Source organism: Liolophura sinensis, chromosome 1, assembly GCF_032854445.1.
Source record: "Liolophura sinensis isolate JHLJ2023 chromosome 1, CUHK_Ljap_v2, whole genome shotgun sequence".
Taxonomy (NCBI): Eukaryota; Metazoa; Mollusca; class Polyplacophora; order Chitonida; family Chitonidae; genus Liolophura; species Liolophura sinensis.
The window spans coordinates 68,213,888-68,231,113 of record NC_088295.1 but is presented as its reverse complement, the minus strand read 5'-3'; the positions used below and the strand labels follow the sequence as shown (position 1 = coordinate 68,231,113).

At 41.4% G+C, this 17,226-nt stretch overlaps 2 protein-coding genes across 2 annotated transcripts; one reads left to right on the top strand and one right to left on the bottom strand.

The window, feature by feature from the left end:
- Positions 1-343: 343 nt before the first annotated feature.
- LOC135482194 (uncharacterized) lies at positions 344-4,560 on the bottom strand. Its single transcript, XM_064762065.1, has 2 exons — positions 3,222-4,560; positions 344-538 (listed from the first exon to the last, which is right to left on the bottom strand). Exons 1-2 carry the CDS (start codon positions 4,482-4,484, stop codon positions 413-415), a joined length of 1,389 nt encoding a protein of 462 aa, XP_064618135.1. The 5' UTR covers positions 4,485-4,560; the 3' UTR covers positions 344-412.
- Positions 4,561-6,108: 1,548 nt separating this feature from the next.
- On the top strand, positions 6,109-15,018 carry LOC135482205 (superoxide dismutase [Cu-Zn]-like). The gene is made up of 5 exons (XM_064762077.1): positions 6,109-6,266; positions 11,061-11,157; positions 13,042-13,114; positions 13,811-13,928; positions 14,348-15,018. Exons 1-5 carry the CDS (start codon positions 6,195-6,197, stop codon positions 14,453-14,455), a joined length of 468 nt encoding a protein of 155 aa, XP_064618147.1. The 5' UTR covers positions 6,109-6,194; the 3' UTR covers positions 14,456-15,018.
- The last annotated feature ends 2,208 nt before the right edge of the window (positions 15,019-17,226 follow it).

The following is a 17,226-nucleotide window of genomic DNA, read 5'->3' as shown; positions in this document are numbered from 1 at the left end:
TTACATGACGGCGGTCAGTATTATGGTAGGAGGAAACCCACGAAGCCCACGACCATCCGCAGCTTGCTTGCAGACCTTCCCACGTACGACCGGAGAGGAAGCCAGTATGAGCTGGACTTGAACTTACAACGACCGCATTGGTGACAGGCTCCTGGGTCATTGCGCTGTGCTAGCGCGCTAACCAACTGAGCCACGTAGGCCTCAGCATACACATAACTAAAAACCAACTAGAATTTGTCCTATCTCCTCATTTGAGCGATAATTGAAAATAATACATAGTGTGGAAATTGAATGTATATAAAAAGTGTGAATACGACGCTGTAAAGTCATATATACCGTTTACTTATGTCGTGCATCTCGGCAGTATACATTAAAATCGTAAGATGGAGTCCTTTATGAATAAGATGTTCCTCTAATCTTTGCTTCGTGCCCATGGCAACAGGTCCGGATCTTTGGATTTCACCTTTTGTATGTAACTTCCAGGTAATTTTTCTAGGAAGCGCTCGACGTTGAAGGCACACCTTTTTCTTTCTTCTTCCTGTGTAGTCAAAAGGTGAAAAGATATTGTAAAATAGAAGAAAGACTCATTGGCCAGTGTATGTAGTAATACCCTCTACATTTATTTTTTCCTGTCCTCAAATAACCTTGTGCCGCAAGTATTAACAATGTGGTATGGGTTGATGTTCAGTGTAAATAGTCCAAGAGATGCATTTACTATCATCATCTCTAGGTTTCAAACAGTGTAAAATTATAGTCTGGTGCAAAATCAGTATCATACAAAATAGTTTTTCATTTTAGTTTTTGCTCACAGATACAGTGGTAGATGGATTACCAATTAATGTTAACTGTAACTTAAATGGATACAGAAATCGACCCTGAATGGCTGACATTGGGTTGTCTGGGTTAATACCTTGAGCCTTAGTCACGCTTGAATAAATTTGCCATGTATACCTAAAATTCAGCTTAGGCTAGGGATAGTCTGGACTTGCATATCTCTCACATCAACCAATCAAGATCGATCCTGCATCCCTTTAAGGAAATGTAAATTTCATGTATCAAACTCTAAAAAGCCGCCTGGGACAACATACATAGGTTCTGGTCTCAAGGAATCTTTAGAAAGCCGCCTGGGACAACATACATAGGTTCTGGTCTCAAGGAATCTTTAGAAAGCCGCCTGGGACAACATACATAGGTTCTGGTCTCAAGGAAGCTTTTTTTCACCATTATTAATAATTTCCCATATGATAATACAGTGGATGATCAAAAACAAAACAGATATTATCTAGTCAAAGTTAAAACGCATCTTATTTAAAAAAAAAAAAAAAGAGTGGTATAACACATGTTAGCCCAGCTTGTTAGATGACCCAAGATACACCGTCATGGTATGGACGATATAATGTCGAAAGCTACCTTAACAGAGAACCCCAACGCCTTTATTTTCATACTCGCGCAGTGTAATGACCCAGGAGCCTTTCACCAATGCGGTCGCTGTGAGTTCAAGTCCAGCTCATGCTGGCTTCCTCTACGACTGTACATCTGTCAGCAACCTGCAGATGGTTGTGGGTTTCCCCCAGATTCTGCCCGCTTTCCTCTCACCATAATGCTGTCCACCATCGTGAAATAAGTGAAATATTCTGGAGTACGGCGTAAAACACCAATCAAATAAATAAATATTTTCATACTAAATGTTCCCCCGACACAATATTTTTGCTATGTTAGTATGTAAACTGCATTTCAAAAAATATTATTATCCCACTCCAAAAACATCAAAGTTGGACCGTCTATCTATCTTGTCGGCAGAGGAGCCCAATTGGGGGAGACGTCATCATGCCGTGAAGACCTGCTGGCATTATGTATTGAAAACATGTGCAAAGCATCGACAAATCCATGCATTAGGCCTACCCACCATGTGCTTTTCCTGCAGCTATCGTATGACTAAATATATGATTACTCCTACGTGTACACCTCTTAATTAGCACCCTGAAAATCATATAAGTAAACCTGTGATAGTTTCACAATAAATATTTTGAAAGAGTTGTATTAGATCCTGGAAAAGCGTGTACGGCATAGCGACTGGGCGATATGATGACCGATTTTCGCTCACATACCGGCCACCGTATAGATGACGCAAACGCGCTCCCGTCTGGTTCGTCTGACACGGACTGTACATCCATGGGATAATGGTAATACCCGTGGAGAATCTGGGGCGGTGTCGCATAAATTTTTATAGCCAAGTCGAGCGATAGGCCTACCGGCTGTTGCAGTGACGAGAACAGTTTGTCGCTCAACACCAATGGAAGTAACACTCGAGCTCATCTTTTATGTTTTAAAAAAGTATCAAGGGCAAAGATAAATAAGACCTGAATTATATAGAATGGAAACAGCGATTGGAAACTGAAATGCCAGTTTAAATTTTGCCTGAGTTTCTGTTACAGGCTTCAAGGTACGGCATGCTGTGGGTATCACGCGCGCACAGCGACCTGTGGGCGAAGTGTGAACTCAGTTGGAGGGTCGCCCTGTAGCCTCGTGGCCGTTGTAGGGCAAAGGTTAGCGGCTTCCCACATTTTGTGGCACAGCCTGCTGATTCAAACAAGCAAGTTACTATAAACAACTTCTGCATTTCGGGAGTGAAATTTTTTTATTTTTTGCAGCGGGCTGGGTATAAGACCTCGTCCATCAGCCTTTTATTTTAGTAGGCATAGCTGAATTAGCAAGTGTCATACGACTACGATTGAGTCCTCCGTATTCAGAAATGTTTATGATGATCTCTGGTCCATATTTTCTCAGCCTGTTGCATTTTTAGGTCGTGTATGTAACTTTACAGTGTTGTAGTCGTAAAGCCACATTTGGGCACGGAAATTCGTCGAAATTGGCTGTAAAAGTGTGGCGATTGTCTCCTGTGGTCTGTGTTGTACACACAGAAAAGACTCACATGCCTGCAGGAAATGTACTGCCATGACGTCACAAGCCCAACGGTGGCTCGATCGTAGTGGAGCTGATTTTCTGATTTTTTGATTTTCACAAATATAACCGTATTTCTTCCGTTTTAAACGATCGTAATCGATTCAAGGAACATAAACGCATCTATGTGCAATTGAAAGGCCAAGCGCTAGGGTCCACTTTAAACCTTGTTTATACAAACCAACCTGTAGTAGAAAATGAACAGCATCTGTTTATAAGCGAATACATAAACTAACCTAGCTATCTTGACGACCACTTACCAGAATAGGTCTCCAGTCGTCCACAGAGAGATGCCTGAGGCGGGACATTGTGCGTCCTCTGCGCAAACTTGGGGAAGTTACACAGTAGCTGCCAGATACCACCATCTGTTGTGATGCGGGCTCGACGGTAGAGGAGTTTGTGGCGGACGGCGAAAAGCTCACTGAGGATCTTCTCTCCCCGAAGTAATTTAATTGATCTTTCACCAACGCGTTTATGGATGGAATTCTCCTGGTTTTCTCACATTTTGCTCTGTGGAGGATTGATGTCAGAGCAGCCGAACTCGCTAGTCGTTGGGCATCGCTGCCATTTCTGGCAGGATATTTCTTGAGGTTCTCATCAGTTTTACCATCTCCGCGGCCAACAGGAAAAGTCTGCGTTAGCTCGGCTTCGGAAGAAATATCTGAACCCTTGCAACCCTGAGCTGCTCGCACTATTTTGTTGAGCTCGTTAAAGTTAAATGGGGCCTGAACATAAATGCCTTTTGGAGGGATCTGCCACCGGCGAAGTGGTTCTTTCTGGGTGTGTTGGATTTTCTGTAAACCTTCATCAGAGTATTTCAGTTTAAACTGACAAGCCGAACAGGCTGGACGCAGGGAGCTTCGTGTGCAGCGTCTCTGCTTAAGGATCTTCCCAGTACTTTTACCAAAGTTAATGGAACCAGGTTTGAAAGCAAATCTCGAATTACACAGTGATTTGCCGGTTTTGCTGTCCTTTGTGATTACACTTTTGGATTCGTCTGCTGAGGATTTGTCGCTATCACCAACAGTGTCCTCGTTACTGGTCGTTTTTATCACTTGGGTATCGCGAAGAACGGAGTTTAGCAAAGCATACTGTCGCTTCCGCCATTGATTTGTGTTCTTCCAACATTTTTGTCCATCTATTTCTGTGGGCACTGATTTCAGTTGCACTTGTTTTGATTCGCCATTTGACCGAAAGCGGAAACCAGGGGGAAGAGGTAACGTAAGACGGTGGGATCGCGAATGGCTGAAAATTTCCTGTGAGCTGAGGGGTCTACCTGCTTTTAGATAGTTTGTCAGCGACAAACTCAACATCTGCTGCCCACGATTAACTTCAATCACTTGCTTTAGATACTCCCTTTCTAGAAAATCATATTTCTTCAACAGCTTCTTCAGTTCGATTGCGTTTTTTGGACACTCAATGAGTCTTGCTTCAAAATAGACAGACCCCAGTCGATGTTTTGCTTCAATCAAAGTCTTCGACAGTGTAGCATCGTGAAGATTCGACGAGGGTGTAGTAGCCATGTTTCAGTTCTCTTTCCACTTGAGACCACTGGAGAACTGAAACTTGCTGTTTCAGCAGATTGTAGTCTTGGACTGTTGTAACGCCAGCAAAACTAGCCCTAAAGCGGATCGCCTTGGTGACACACAACAAACCTCAACGTCACGCAAGAAAGTCCTCCATACAAAAGGGCGCTGTCACGTCATATTGTTGACAGGATTATGTATGACGTCATAACGTTGACGACAAACCTTGTATACTCAAAGTAACCGCAAACTGCGCCTGGCGTAAATTCCATGACAACATATAACGAAGAGATTGATGGGCTAACGTGGCCATGGTAAAGAAGCCATCCTTGAATTGTCACGCAAACATATATAAGTCAAAAGAAAATTGTATACTACTAAAAATTCGTGGGTTTAATAGTAAAATTAATGTAGTCGAGGCATCACCACGTAAATGTAAAAGGTTTCACAAGTTTCATTTCAGATGACTGTATCATTATCGAGTGACTAACCACTTTCTTTCATAAAATATAAAAATCTAATCTAATCTATATATATGAGCATAGAGATTTCAGTAGGCCTATATCACATTCATTTTTTCCTTATTATTATTATTATCATTATTATTCCTTTGCATATTATTTTATTTCTGTTTAACGGTTTAATTATTTATCGTGACATGACTAAATATAAAATAATAATGACCTCCACTTTGTTTAACATTTATGTTTCAGAGTAATGCTCTGAACTCTAAAAGGAAGCTTTCCTTTGATGATCCACCCAAAGTTAAAATAAGACAGCAGTATGACCCTGAAAACATGAAGAGAGCTTTTGATACTACTCTGGGTGGAATGTCGGTGTACCGTGCATCACGGCAGTATGGCGCACCAGAGTCCACGTTAAGTAACACAAAGCGTAAAATGTGTGTGTTAATCCCACATCTGGAGGAGAGCAGTTATTTACGTCAAGTGAAGAACATCAGGTAGGCCTAGCAGGCCTAGGTCACATGACCAGCATCGGTTAAGAGTTTCAAAGGCTAATGTGCAAAACCTTGTGGCCGAGTTTGCAATTTGTTGCCAAAAGAAGATTACCAGTAAAGCATTAAGTGATAACTGTTTTTTTGTGGTTGTATACGGTGATGGTCCAGCCTCAAAGTTGCCAGATGGTGCCAATGCTAAGGGCTCAACATGTATCACAGGAAGTTTTGGACAAATATTTTCAAGTTGAACACCACCCTCGAGGAGCGTATACCGTGGAAGCCTTCATGGCTACAGTAAATATATTCTAAATCGAGTAGGGACATATGGTGGCGGAAAGCGGGTCTTTAGGCTGGTGTCTTTTATTTGTGCGAAACTTGTTCAATAACAAAGACATTAGACAATCGGCCTGGACCTTCGTTGAGTGCGAAATTAACACTGATCGAGTGTTACACATGAAAAAACCTATCACATCCCACGTAAATGCTCATGCATATTTGAAATGCATCACTGATTCCAAACGATGCTCGGCGAAATGTCTCACAATTTATAAGTCAACTTCGGTTGAACACGGCTGTGTTCTAAATAACTAACAGCAGTCACTTTATTTAATAGGTTCTGGGGTCAATTTCAGATTTTTGCACACGAAACTTACCCAGCCTATCACGACATACCGTGAGTGAGTCGGCATTGGTGTTACGGTTGTTGATCTATCCGCCAGTCCATTACTTCAGCCTCCCATTCCGCAACCATGGTTTTACGGGCAGTTTGCGTTCTTCGTGGGGACTCTAATGTTACCGGCACGGTTGTATTTGAGCAAGAGGTAATGATATATGTCACATGTTTCCATGTTTTCAGCGTAGCAGTTTCTCGTTTATATGCGGAAAACACGTGGTCTCGGGGACGACGGGAGAACTGCCGTCATGTTTTGAGGACATCGCTAGAACTCTTTATTTTGTGGATGTTATCAGCTGTGGCGACAGAGAGTGGGCATCAAAAATGTTTCTTATGAGAAAATGACAAATTGATCGGAGCTTCTAACGCCAGGTTGGAATGCGTATTGACATAAAAATATAATTGTATGGAGATCAAGTTGACCTCCTACGCTTTTAACTGGGTTAATATATTCATGATGTCAATAAATGATTTGTTAATGTATGGATTATCTCCCCTTGGTTACATGGTACAGATATCGCTATAGTTAAGTAGCTGTACTCAAGCAAAGATACATCAGTTTCCCTAGTGTGATTGTTATAAAGTTTATTGCAGTAGTATTTGGAAATCACCTAAGCTTTGCACCATATATTATCTAAGGGTTGTTATATTAGATATATTGGTGGCCAAGGTAGTTAGTGTGCCAGCATGGGGCAATGATCCAGGAGCCTCTCACCAAAGCGATTGCTATGCATTCATGCTGGCTTTCTCTCTGTCAGCTACCTGGGGATGGCTGTGGGTTTCGCCTCGGTTGCCTCCTACCACAATGCTGACTGCCATCATATAAGTGTAAAACACCAATCAAAGAAACGAATATTGTAATCGTTCTGTTTTTTAGGGATACCGTTCTTCCTGAACGGGATCCCTATTGTAATCGTTCTGTTTTTTCTTATTAGGGATCCCGTTCTCCCCGAATGGGATCTCTATTGTAATCGCTCTGTTTTTTCTTATTATTATTTTTTTTTCACCGACTTCGTTAGCAAGGAAACTCCTACACCATTCAACATAGAAGTCTCAAATTTTACTCATATATTCTGGCGGTGAATATCTCGGGACAAATTCTCCATTTTTTTTCTATGTCACGTGGTTCAGCCGCCATATTGAATTTTGTGTAAAACCTTTAAACATCTTCTTCTCAAGAACCACTGAACCGATTGTTTTCAAATTTGACATGCAGCTAGAAGGTCACGAGTTACAAAAAGTTTGCAAAAATGGTTGACTTCCGGTCAAAACTGTTGAAGCTCACCATTGGCCGAAGTTGTGACGTCACAAAAAGCTCTGAAATGTCAATTGTTTTCAAATTATTCTGATATATCTTGAGCTGCTGATTCCGAATCTGCTTTTATTTTTTGCATATCTGTGTAACTTTTTGAGATATAAGCAAAAAAACTAAAAAAGTTACGTAATTTCATTGACCTGTAACTCGAGAACTATGGGAGCTAGAAATGTGCAACCTGCACCAAATTGTGGCCCAAGACATGCTCTTTGGAGCATTTGCTAACAGATTTGAGCTACGATCAATAGTTTTCTCGCTAGAAGCGTTTAAATGACAACACCGTTTTTTGTTTAGAAAAAGATGGGAATCCTATTGTTTTAACATGGAATTAGATGGGGACTGGACTGAGTTTATAGTATTTGACCTGATGCTTTGGCTACACTGTCCGTGATCTCCCGAAACGGTTGTAGGATGACATTCAGCTATAAAGTACTCCATTAGATGGCATAGAATTCTAACTACAACAGCAAACGACGTGGACCTGTAAAAGTTAGCTTTGTTTTGTGCAGGCCTGGTCTTCTTTACTATACGCTAACCAGGCCAGGGTGATTGACAGACGCCAGGTGCCATGGTCCAGGTGTAGACTTTCTGACAACGGCCTAGATATCAGTAGAGCAGTGAGTCTGTTCATGGCAGGTCGTGGATTGAGACATGAAAGTACAAACTTTGTTTTTTCTTCTTTCTTTCTTTTCTCTTACCGCTGACGCCTGTCAGTCATGTCAGAGTTCGATCCAAGCTTAGGCAATTTGTCAGGCGATGAAAATGTTGTCAATTTCAAGGTTTTAAGTAGGCTGCTAGGCGTATTTGGATGTTCTGATGACGAATCTGGTGGTTTTTCCTTTCTCCGATGCACAGTTTTGTCGCCAATTGCCATGAAAGTACGAAAAAGTGCAATTTTTGCCCATGTTTGGAGGTCATGTGATACAAAACTGTTGCAGCTGTGGAGGTGAAAATGACTGAGTGCAAAGGGCTATATGGGTACTGTAGGCGTTCGGAAAATCGTTGAACTGTCATAATAAATGTGGGAGTTGCAGGGCTTGAAAAATTGGCCAAAGGCCGATTTGCTATGTTTGGCACTTTGACGTCCCCGTGTTATATGATGCATTTTAAATGCATTTGCGACTAGAATGAACACACGAACATTGTAAGCATACTACCCGACGTAGTTTGACATCCTGATCATGAATCTGGACTTATTTCTTGATGGCGACGTACAGTTTTGCCGCAAATTGCGATCAAAACGCGAAAAAGCGCAATTTTTCACCATATTTGGAGGTCTGGTGAGAGAAAACTGTTACAGCTGTAAAGCTGAAAATCACCGAGTGCAAAGTGCTACACATGTACTCTATGTGTGCTAAAAATCTTTGATCTGTGTCAACAAACACAGGACATGCACATTTTCAAAGAATGTCCTAAGGCAGATTTAGCACATTCGGCACATTTACATAAACTGCTGGTACAAGGGCCGTGTATTATTGGGTGGGGAAAACGTCATCGATCCGATCCGGGATCCCGGCCTAGGATCTGCTGTTCGCAGATCCATTCTAGTTTTACTCTGTTGTGTACATTACATTCATACTTTTAATACTGTATATATGCTGTCCTGTGGTGCATGCGCATGTGGTAGGCTTATATCACATTGCGCCCATGACATACAACTATGGTACAGTGAGAAAAGAAATTGTATTAGCAGTAGAGCACAATTACCCAGTGTATATGTGAATGTGCATCCATACACCCTTCCTTTCTAACCCAGACATATGCTATGGGTGGATTTGATCACACATAGTATCCTTACAATATTGCTGGACATGTGATTATACACTGCTGATGACAAAAATCATATGCCCTTGCATGTGGAGAAAAGCTGGCTTTCTGTAAATAACTGCAAGTGTTCTAAGCCCAGTTGTTCACGAGGGCTTAAGCATGCTATTAACGTTAGTCCAGACGTAAGTGTCATTTACATGTACTTTGTATGAGACTGGTGTTAACATTTAAGTGTGGTTTAACCATAATACACTTTTGAACAACTGGCCCCATATCGCTCTGATGATCATAATTTTGGTGCTGGTTATCAATTTCTAGACATTGGGCTTTATTCATTATTATTTGTAATGGTGTTGAAGGGGAAAATGCTGGGCACATACAGTTACTGTTGTTGCTTGGGGCATCCATGGCCAAGGGGGTTAGCACGACAGCACGGTGCAATGACCCAGGAGCCTTCCACCAATGAGGTCACAGTCCAGTTCATGCTGGCTTCCTCTGCGGCCGTACATAGGAAGGTCTTTCAGCAAACTGATCGTGATGATCGCAGGTTTTGTTTGGGCTCTGCCCGGTTTCTTCCCACCACATTGCTGGTCTCCGTCATATAAGTAAGACATTCTGGAGTACGACGATGAAATAAATAAATTGTTGTTGGTCTCGTATTAGATATTCCAGCATGTTAGCGTCATTGTGTGTGAAGCCAGAAATATAACCTAATATGACCTAGTGGTTAGCATGCTAGCGCAAAACAGTGATACAGGAGCCTCTCACGAATGCAGTCTCTGAGATCAAGTCCAGCTCATGCTCTTCCAGCAACCTGCGGATGGTCTTGAATTTCCCCCGGCTGGGACCGGTTATCTGCTGGCTGCAGTTGTACAAGTGAAATATTCTTGAGTCTGCTGTAAAACACCAAATCAAGTCAATATATAAATAAATAAATATGGACTCCGCACCCATTGGATGGGATGGGGTGTCTGTCTTGTACATCTGAGATGCCCTGTTGTGATGAAATTATTGGCTGGGATGGGGTGTCTGTCTGTACATCTGAGATGCCCTGTTGTGATGAAATTATTGGCTGGGATGGGGTGTCTGTCTGTACATCTGAGATGCCCTGTTGTGATGAAATTATTGGCTGGGATGGGGTGTCTGTCTGTACATCTGAGATGTGCCCTGTTGTGATGAAATTATTGGCTGGGATGGGGTGTCTGTCTGTACATCTGAGATGCCCTGTTGAGATGAAATTATTGGCTGGGATGGGGTGTCTGTCTGTACATCTGAGATGTGCCCTGTTGTGATGAAATTATTGGCTGGGATTGAGTGTCTGTCTGTACATCTGAGATGCCCTGTTGAGATGAAATTATTGGCTGGGATGGGGTGTCTGTCTGTACATCTGAGATGCCCTGTTGAGATGAAATTATTGGCTGGGATGGGGTGTCTGTCTGTACATCTGAGATGCCCTGTTGAGATGAAATTATTGGCTGGGATGGGGTGTCTGTCTGTACATCTGAGATGCCCTGTTGAGATGAAATTATTGGCTGGGATGGGGTGTCTGTCTGTACATCTGAGATGCCCTGTTGAGATGAAATTATTGGCTGGGATGGGGTGTCTGTCTGTACAACTGAGATGCCCTGTTGAGATGAAATTATTGGCTGGGATGGGGTGTCTGTCTGTACATCTGAGATGCCCTGTTGAGATGAAATTATTCTGAGACATACAGAAATTTAGGGAAAAAATGGCGTCTGTCACCCTAATTTCAAAATCTGTATGTGTATAAATCTGTGATTGTGCATGTGAGTGTTCCTTCTACCACTTTTTTAAAGAGTAGATGATTTTTTTATTTGTTTTTTTTTAATGTTTTTTTAGGGTGCTGACAGTCCAGTGAAGGTATCGGGGGAACTGACTGGGCTGGCCCCAGGTAAACATGGATTCCATGTCCACCAGTTTGGAGACAACACAAATGGTAAGATGCATGTAACAGCCACAGAATAATCTACAAGCTGATTAAAGCCTCCATTGCAGTGCTTCTGTCTATTGTAATGCGCGGGACCGGTAGATCCAGGGTCAATCCTGGATCGAGTCACACCCAAGACCTTAAAAGGAGGAAGTTGTAACTTACTCGCTTGGTGTTCAGCATGAAGGGGATAGTGCAATGACTGGTTGACCCGTATCAGTATAATGGCTCGGGCGAGGAGGCTTACTTGCCTTCGGTAAGTCGTCTCAGTGAAGCAGCACTGGATAAAAGTGTAGTGGAAATCCATCCTGCAACAAGTAGGTACATTACATACATCCTAAGGGTTCCTTCGTCGTCATATGACTTTTTGAGCATGACATTAAACCCCAAGCTCTCACTCACTCTATTGCAATGCTTCTGTCCTTCATTGCATTGTTTCTGTGGTATATGGCAGCAGTATACACAGATGGGCTTCTTTAGCCCCAGACCTTGAAACGAAAGGCACCCGATCGCTTATGGTTATTTGAATGAGATATTCTTTATGCATTGATCAGCCAAACCTTGTTATCTCTACATATCAGTGTGTCATTATTTAATGATGTCTTGGATTGAGATTCCTGTCACATGTTCATACCTATTCACTGTGTACTTCAACTAAGACTACATGTATTTCAGGTCACATTTCTTCCTCACAATAGAAAGACAGGTACATGCGATTCATGTGTGCATAGCTCCCCTTAGTTCACGACATTTGTGATTTACTGCTCCCAAGAGACTCCCATTAGCAAAATGTATGGAGTGATTCACCACTCCCCTTCCATTTCCTTATTTCAAGGTCTGAACCTTGATGCTTAACCCCCGGAAGGCTGGAATACTAACCACATAGGTATTTGTAAGACTAAAACCCACAAGAAAGGGGACCCCTCACTTGTTTAACTGGTTAATGCTTTTGTTTACTGCAACTGTTGAGCCCTTGACTGAGGAGGTAAGAGTTCAAATCCAGTTCAAATCATATTAGTGAAGAATTATTTAGCACGACATAAAACACCAATCAAATAGATGCATATAAATAAAGAAGCAGATGAATCACCCTAACGGGGCCTCCGTGGCTCAGTTGGTTAGCACGCTAGTGCAGCGTAGTAACCCAGAAGCCTCTCACCAATGCGGTCGCTGTGAGTTCAAGACCAGCTCATGCTGGCTTCTTCTCCGGCCGTACGTGGGAAGGTCTGCCAGCAACCTGCAGAAGGTCGTGGGTTTCCCCCAGGCTCTGCCCGGTTTCCACCCCCCGTAATGCTGGCTGCGGTCGTAATCACCCAAACAAGAAATTTAAGTAAACTTGTCCTTGGGGTATTATGGTTTGAGCTACAGGTTAAACAATCTCAGACTTTGTACGAACGTCACGAAAGATTGAAACATTGGGCAATGCAAATTCAGCAGATTTGTAATTCTGATGTTACTAATGTGCAGAGTTCTACTTAAAGTGTGTTTTAGCAACTTGCAATCTGCAAAATATAATTAAAGTAAAACTATGCATATTCCTAACAGAGGTTTATGTGGACAAGTTCTGATTTTTAAGGTTACAGGCTTTTGGTGTACATGTTAATATCGTCAAGCAAGTTGAAGCAAGTTACATTACAATATTTAAAAAGAAACCTAAATAAATCCTGTTTTGCTTGTTTAACATTAAGCAACGATCATATAAATAAATAAATTTAAGGGGAGCTGTACATTGTTTAGGAGTAAGATTAGTCACTTCATTCAGATTTATCAGGCCTCCTGTAATATGAAATGCCATGCCATGCAGCAATAGGCCTAACCTTTAGTGAAAAACAGCCAGCAAAGAGGTTTATTAAATCGGTGAAACGGTGTAGAATCACTCCTGTCTTGTTTCAGGTTGTACAAGCGCTGGTGCTCATTTCAATCCATTTGGAAAGGAGCATGGTGCCCCCGAGGACGACGACAACAGGTGATTTATAGCATCGCCTTTTGGCATTGTCTGTCATAAATAGACCGGGATTCTTACAGGTCGTCACATTTACGAACCGATATCCGATATCAGTTTGTGGTGGGAAACTGAATATTTGGAGTAAAGAACTCCATTTCAACAACAGGAATATAACTATGTACTCAATTTGTGTGACAAAAACGGAATCTTCAAAGAAAGTGGAACACTATTTTCTCTCTTTGCTTGTGACAAAACCATTTTATTTCAAAAAGCACCCATTAACCGTTTCTGTGTCTTCATCACGATGTTGTTGTATTAAAAATGGGAAGTTACACGTGTGCCTCCTTTTGAGGACACCAACAGCTCTAACTTTCGGCAAAAAAAGGTCCTTGATTAGGGTAAAGCAGACACAGAAGTAAACCAAGTATTCGTTAGAGCATCTTCACATGTCATAGATATTGGGGATAAAAGTTCAGCAAGTGAGGTTTTACTCAGAGTTGATGTAGAGCAGGTGTAAATAAATTAAGAGCTACAGACAGGTTTTTTAAATTCATTCTTTTAGTGAAAACCTCCCTTAAGTGTACTGTATGTAGGACGTAAGTTCTTTTTTATTCTGCCCAACCTGTAAATGCGATGTGTATGTTATCGGTTTTTATCCGAAAAAGACACATTTCTGTCAGACAAATAAATAAATGAATATATGTTGACCTATTTCAGACATGTGGGAGATTTGGGGAATGTAGTGGCAAATGATGAGGGGAAAGCCCCAATCGACATCACAGATAAACAACTAAACTTGACGGGACCACACTCCATCATCGGTAGAACTGTAGTGGTAAGACAATGTGTACACATACCACACATTTGCTAATGTTTGTAACGAGAATAATAAAATCATGAAAAAGCAAGAAAAAATTTAAAAAAGTGTTTTCGAGCTTGTGAAAATTCAAGTTGTGGAGTACGAGAGAAGGTCTTCAGCAAACTGCGGATGGTCGTGGGTCTCCCCGGCCTGGTTTCCTCCAACTGTAATGGCCGCCATCGTACAAGTGAAACAATGATCACAGCGTAGAAACCTAGTGGAATCAATAGTTCAAATTGCGGAATATGCTTAATAGTTGAAGAACTTTATATGAAATGGCCAGACTGTGTTTGCCAAAATTCTACAGTTGAAGTTGATCACATTTGAAGCTGGTAGATAGCACGCCAGGTGACCGTGTGCAAAATATAGAAAACTGTCTCCCTGTTTTTATCTAGGTACATGCTGATGTGGATGACCTGGGCAAAGGCGGTCACGAACTGAGCAAGACGACAGGAAATGCTGGCGGCCGGCTGGCTTGTGGCGTGATCGGCATTAGTAAATAACTGTTGATAACCAACAGCATACTGTTGTACTTTACCATTCTCCGAGATGATGCACGGCTAGGACATTGCACACAAGTGTTAATATATCCGTAGTTTTTCTCTGAACACTTCACACGCTGTAAATCCATGCTCATTCAGCAGAGTCTAGTATAGAAACGATTACGGGTAGAAATTTGTGTGTACAGGATGTTGGCGGAAAAGTTTGAAAACTGGATTCGCTGAGGTAACACGAAGCCAAATACAGTGTAGGTGCAGAAGGCCATAAGGGCAACATATTTTCATTATAATTAAATTACTTTAGTGTATACCAGTTTCTGCTTTGGAAAGGGGCGGTGATCAACAAGTGATTATTGATTAAATTTTCTTTGGTTCGTGTGCCTTGATTGATAATCACCATAAGTATGTATATCAAACCCTAGTTTTGTATCACAACAACGGTTTTTTGGATGTTTATATCGTTTCTATGTGTGGTGATTACTGTCTTGTTGCGAATCTTTAACCATTGTTAACCAGGTGAGAAAAAGTGCTATACAAACACAGAAAATAAAAAAAAAAGAACGCTTTCTAAATGTTTGTGTTTTTTTATTTAACTGTCTGGTTTAACTTGAGGTAAATCTCAGATCTCCTGGCGTGGACCGATGCAGAAGAGGAGCCTCCCTAGTAATGTAATATCCGGATACATCCTATCTAGTATTTCCCACATTGCTGATCAGCGAGACGCCATATTAAATAAGACCGCATCGGTAGCCTAATGGTTAGAGCGTCCGCCTCGAAGTCGGGAGACGCGGGATTAAACCCGAGTCTGGCCATACACAAGACGTAAAACCTGGCACTCGTTGCTGCCGAACTTGGCGCTCAGCGCTAAGATGTTAGAGCAAGGAAACAGGACTGGTCGTCCTGGTGTTAGTATACTGTGACTGGGTGGGCGTTCATGTCTGGTGTCTTCGGCATGATATTTCTGTTGCAGCAGCACTTTGGCGACATGAACTCGCCCTGCCACAAGAAGACGGAATATGTACAAACACCTGTAATGATGATGACTCGTCATATGATTGTTCAATCCGCCATTAAACCCAAGGTATTCATTCATATTAAATATGAACACGTATGCAAATCCGCACCTGATGAGACCCAAGCATTGTTGAAAGCCACCGGAAAATCTCAAAAAAGAATATCGACCAAATAAATATAATCAAATATGCAAAAAAAAAACCCAACAGAAACGAGTGTCCTGAATATTGGATAGCCGAGAATAATGTATTTGATCTCCTGATCAGTTCGCGTGGTTTGTCATATTGTTGCATGTCACAGATTCTTGCGCATGATCTTCTCTTTAGGAAATTGCCCCATTCATATACACTGTAACAGTTTGCAAAATAACGTTGAGAGAATACATGACCAAACACTCAGAAGTCGGTGAAAAATTGTGTATGGATGGTAAACTATTCACACAGGCACATAAGACATTACTTTTATTTTTAGTTAGTGTCATTCGGGGAATGCATCAATATATATTCCATCAGTTCTTCATAATATCTGTAGCTCTTTGAAATCTGTGAATAGTATTTGTTCTGTTCGGGAAGCTTTTCCGTCTGCAGTAGTATAAGTTGTGTTACCTTACTTCATGCCTTTGCCATGACGTTTTGGGCGCTAATTGGTAACGTGTATATTACTCATGAATTCCCAGGGACAATAGTCAACTCAACATGTCATTGTTGCGTGGGAAAATCAGCTCTTCGTTTTGAGAGAATTTTGGTTAGTAATTACTGGTTAGAGTTTTGATATAGGAAGTTCTTTTTGGTTTTGCCATTTAAGAATTAATTTCTGGTTAATATTGTAATTTGCTACTATTTATACATTTTGTATGAACATAGACTAAATCGTTAATTGATGTAAGTCGACCAGAGGCGGAATTTCATGGGTTAGTCGTGACCTTTTGACAACTATCACACGGTCATCGCTGTCCTCGTTTTATTTTATGCTGTAGTCTTAGTGTGTCAACGTCATTCCATCAAACGCCTTCGCTCTAAGTTTCTGAAGTTTTACAATGAGTATAATTATCTTATAAGAAACTATGGATAAAGCATCCAGAATCTCTGGCACTCTGCTTCATGGTTGTGTCTAATTCCGCTTAACCCGGGGATACATTGCGTTGAATTAGATCGCCTCTTTGGATATTTGAATACTGGCAATCAAAGCGCCACTGAGATACACATTTCAATAGCGACAACTTACATCCGAGAATGGTAAACGGTTGAATACTGATTTTACTCAGTCGTCTAGAACATACATTGCGTCTTTCCTACATCATTGAAAACTGTTGACTGCTTCTCTTTGTATGATTCCGTCCTATTTTCTTACTTTATATACTTTTGAGTTCTTTGATAGTTAGTGTTAAACGTCGTTTTGGGAAACGTCTTTGCGATTACTGACCCGGATCATCCATCTTGGTTGACAGCTGCTATAGGAATATCTGTTTCGAGGCATAGATTTATATTGTATGCTTGCACAACCAGGATTCTACTGGTGAACTAAGCATTCCCGAGGCCTGATCCTTTTGCATTGTTTTCATGTTAGTGTTTATAAAGTGTGACGACAACACGCCATTTTGACTAGTTCTAGACTAGTGACGTCTAAAATTTTGCAATGTTCATCACCACTTTTTTGTTTCACCTAATTCTGCTTAAGCCATTGTTCATTCGCGGGGGAGGGGGGGATGTAATTTGCTACTGTTAAATCATTTACATGAAAACGAATAAAACCCTGAGGTA

Bases quoted from the DNA above. Each gene is read 5' to 3' on its own strand.
- LOC135482194 (XM_064762065.1), bottom strand. From the start codon at position 4,484: ATGGCTACTACACCCTCGTCGAATCTTCACGATGCTACACTGTCGAAG. The intron at 539-3,221 runs GTAAGTGGTCGT...TTGACTACACAG, and splicing joins ACGACTGGAGACCTATTCTG to GAAGAAGAAAGAAAAAGGTG.
- LOC135482205 (XM_064762077.1), top strand. From the start codon at position 6,195: ATGGTTTTACGGGCAGTTTGCGTTCTTCGTGGGGACTCTAATGTTACC. The intron at 6,267-11,060 runs GTAATGATATAT...ATGTTTTTTTAG, and splicing joins CGGTTGTATTTGAGCAAGAG to GGTGCTGACAGTCCAGTGAA. The intron at 13,115-13,810 runs GTGATTTATAGC...GACCTATTTCAG, and splicing joins CCCGAGGACGACGACAACAG to ACATGTGGGAGATTTGGGGA.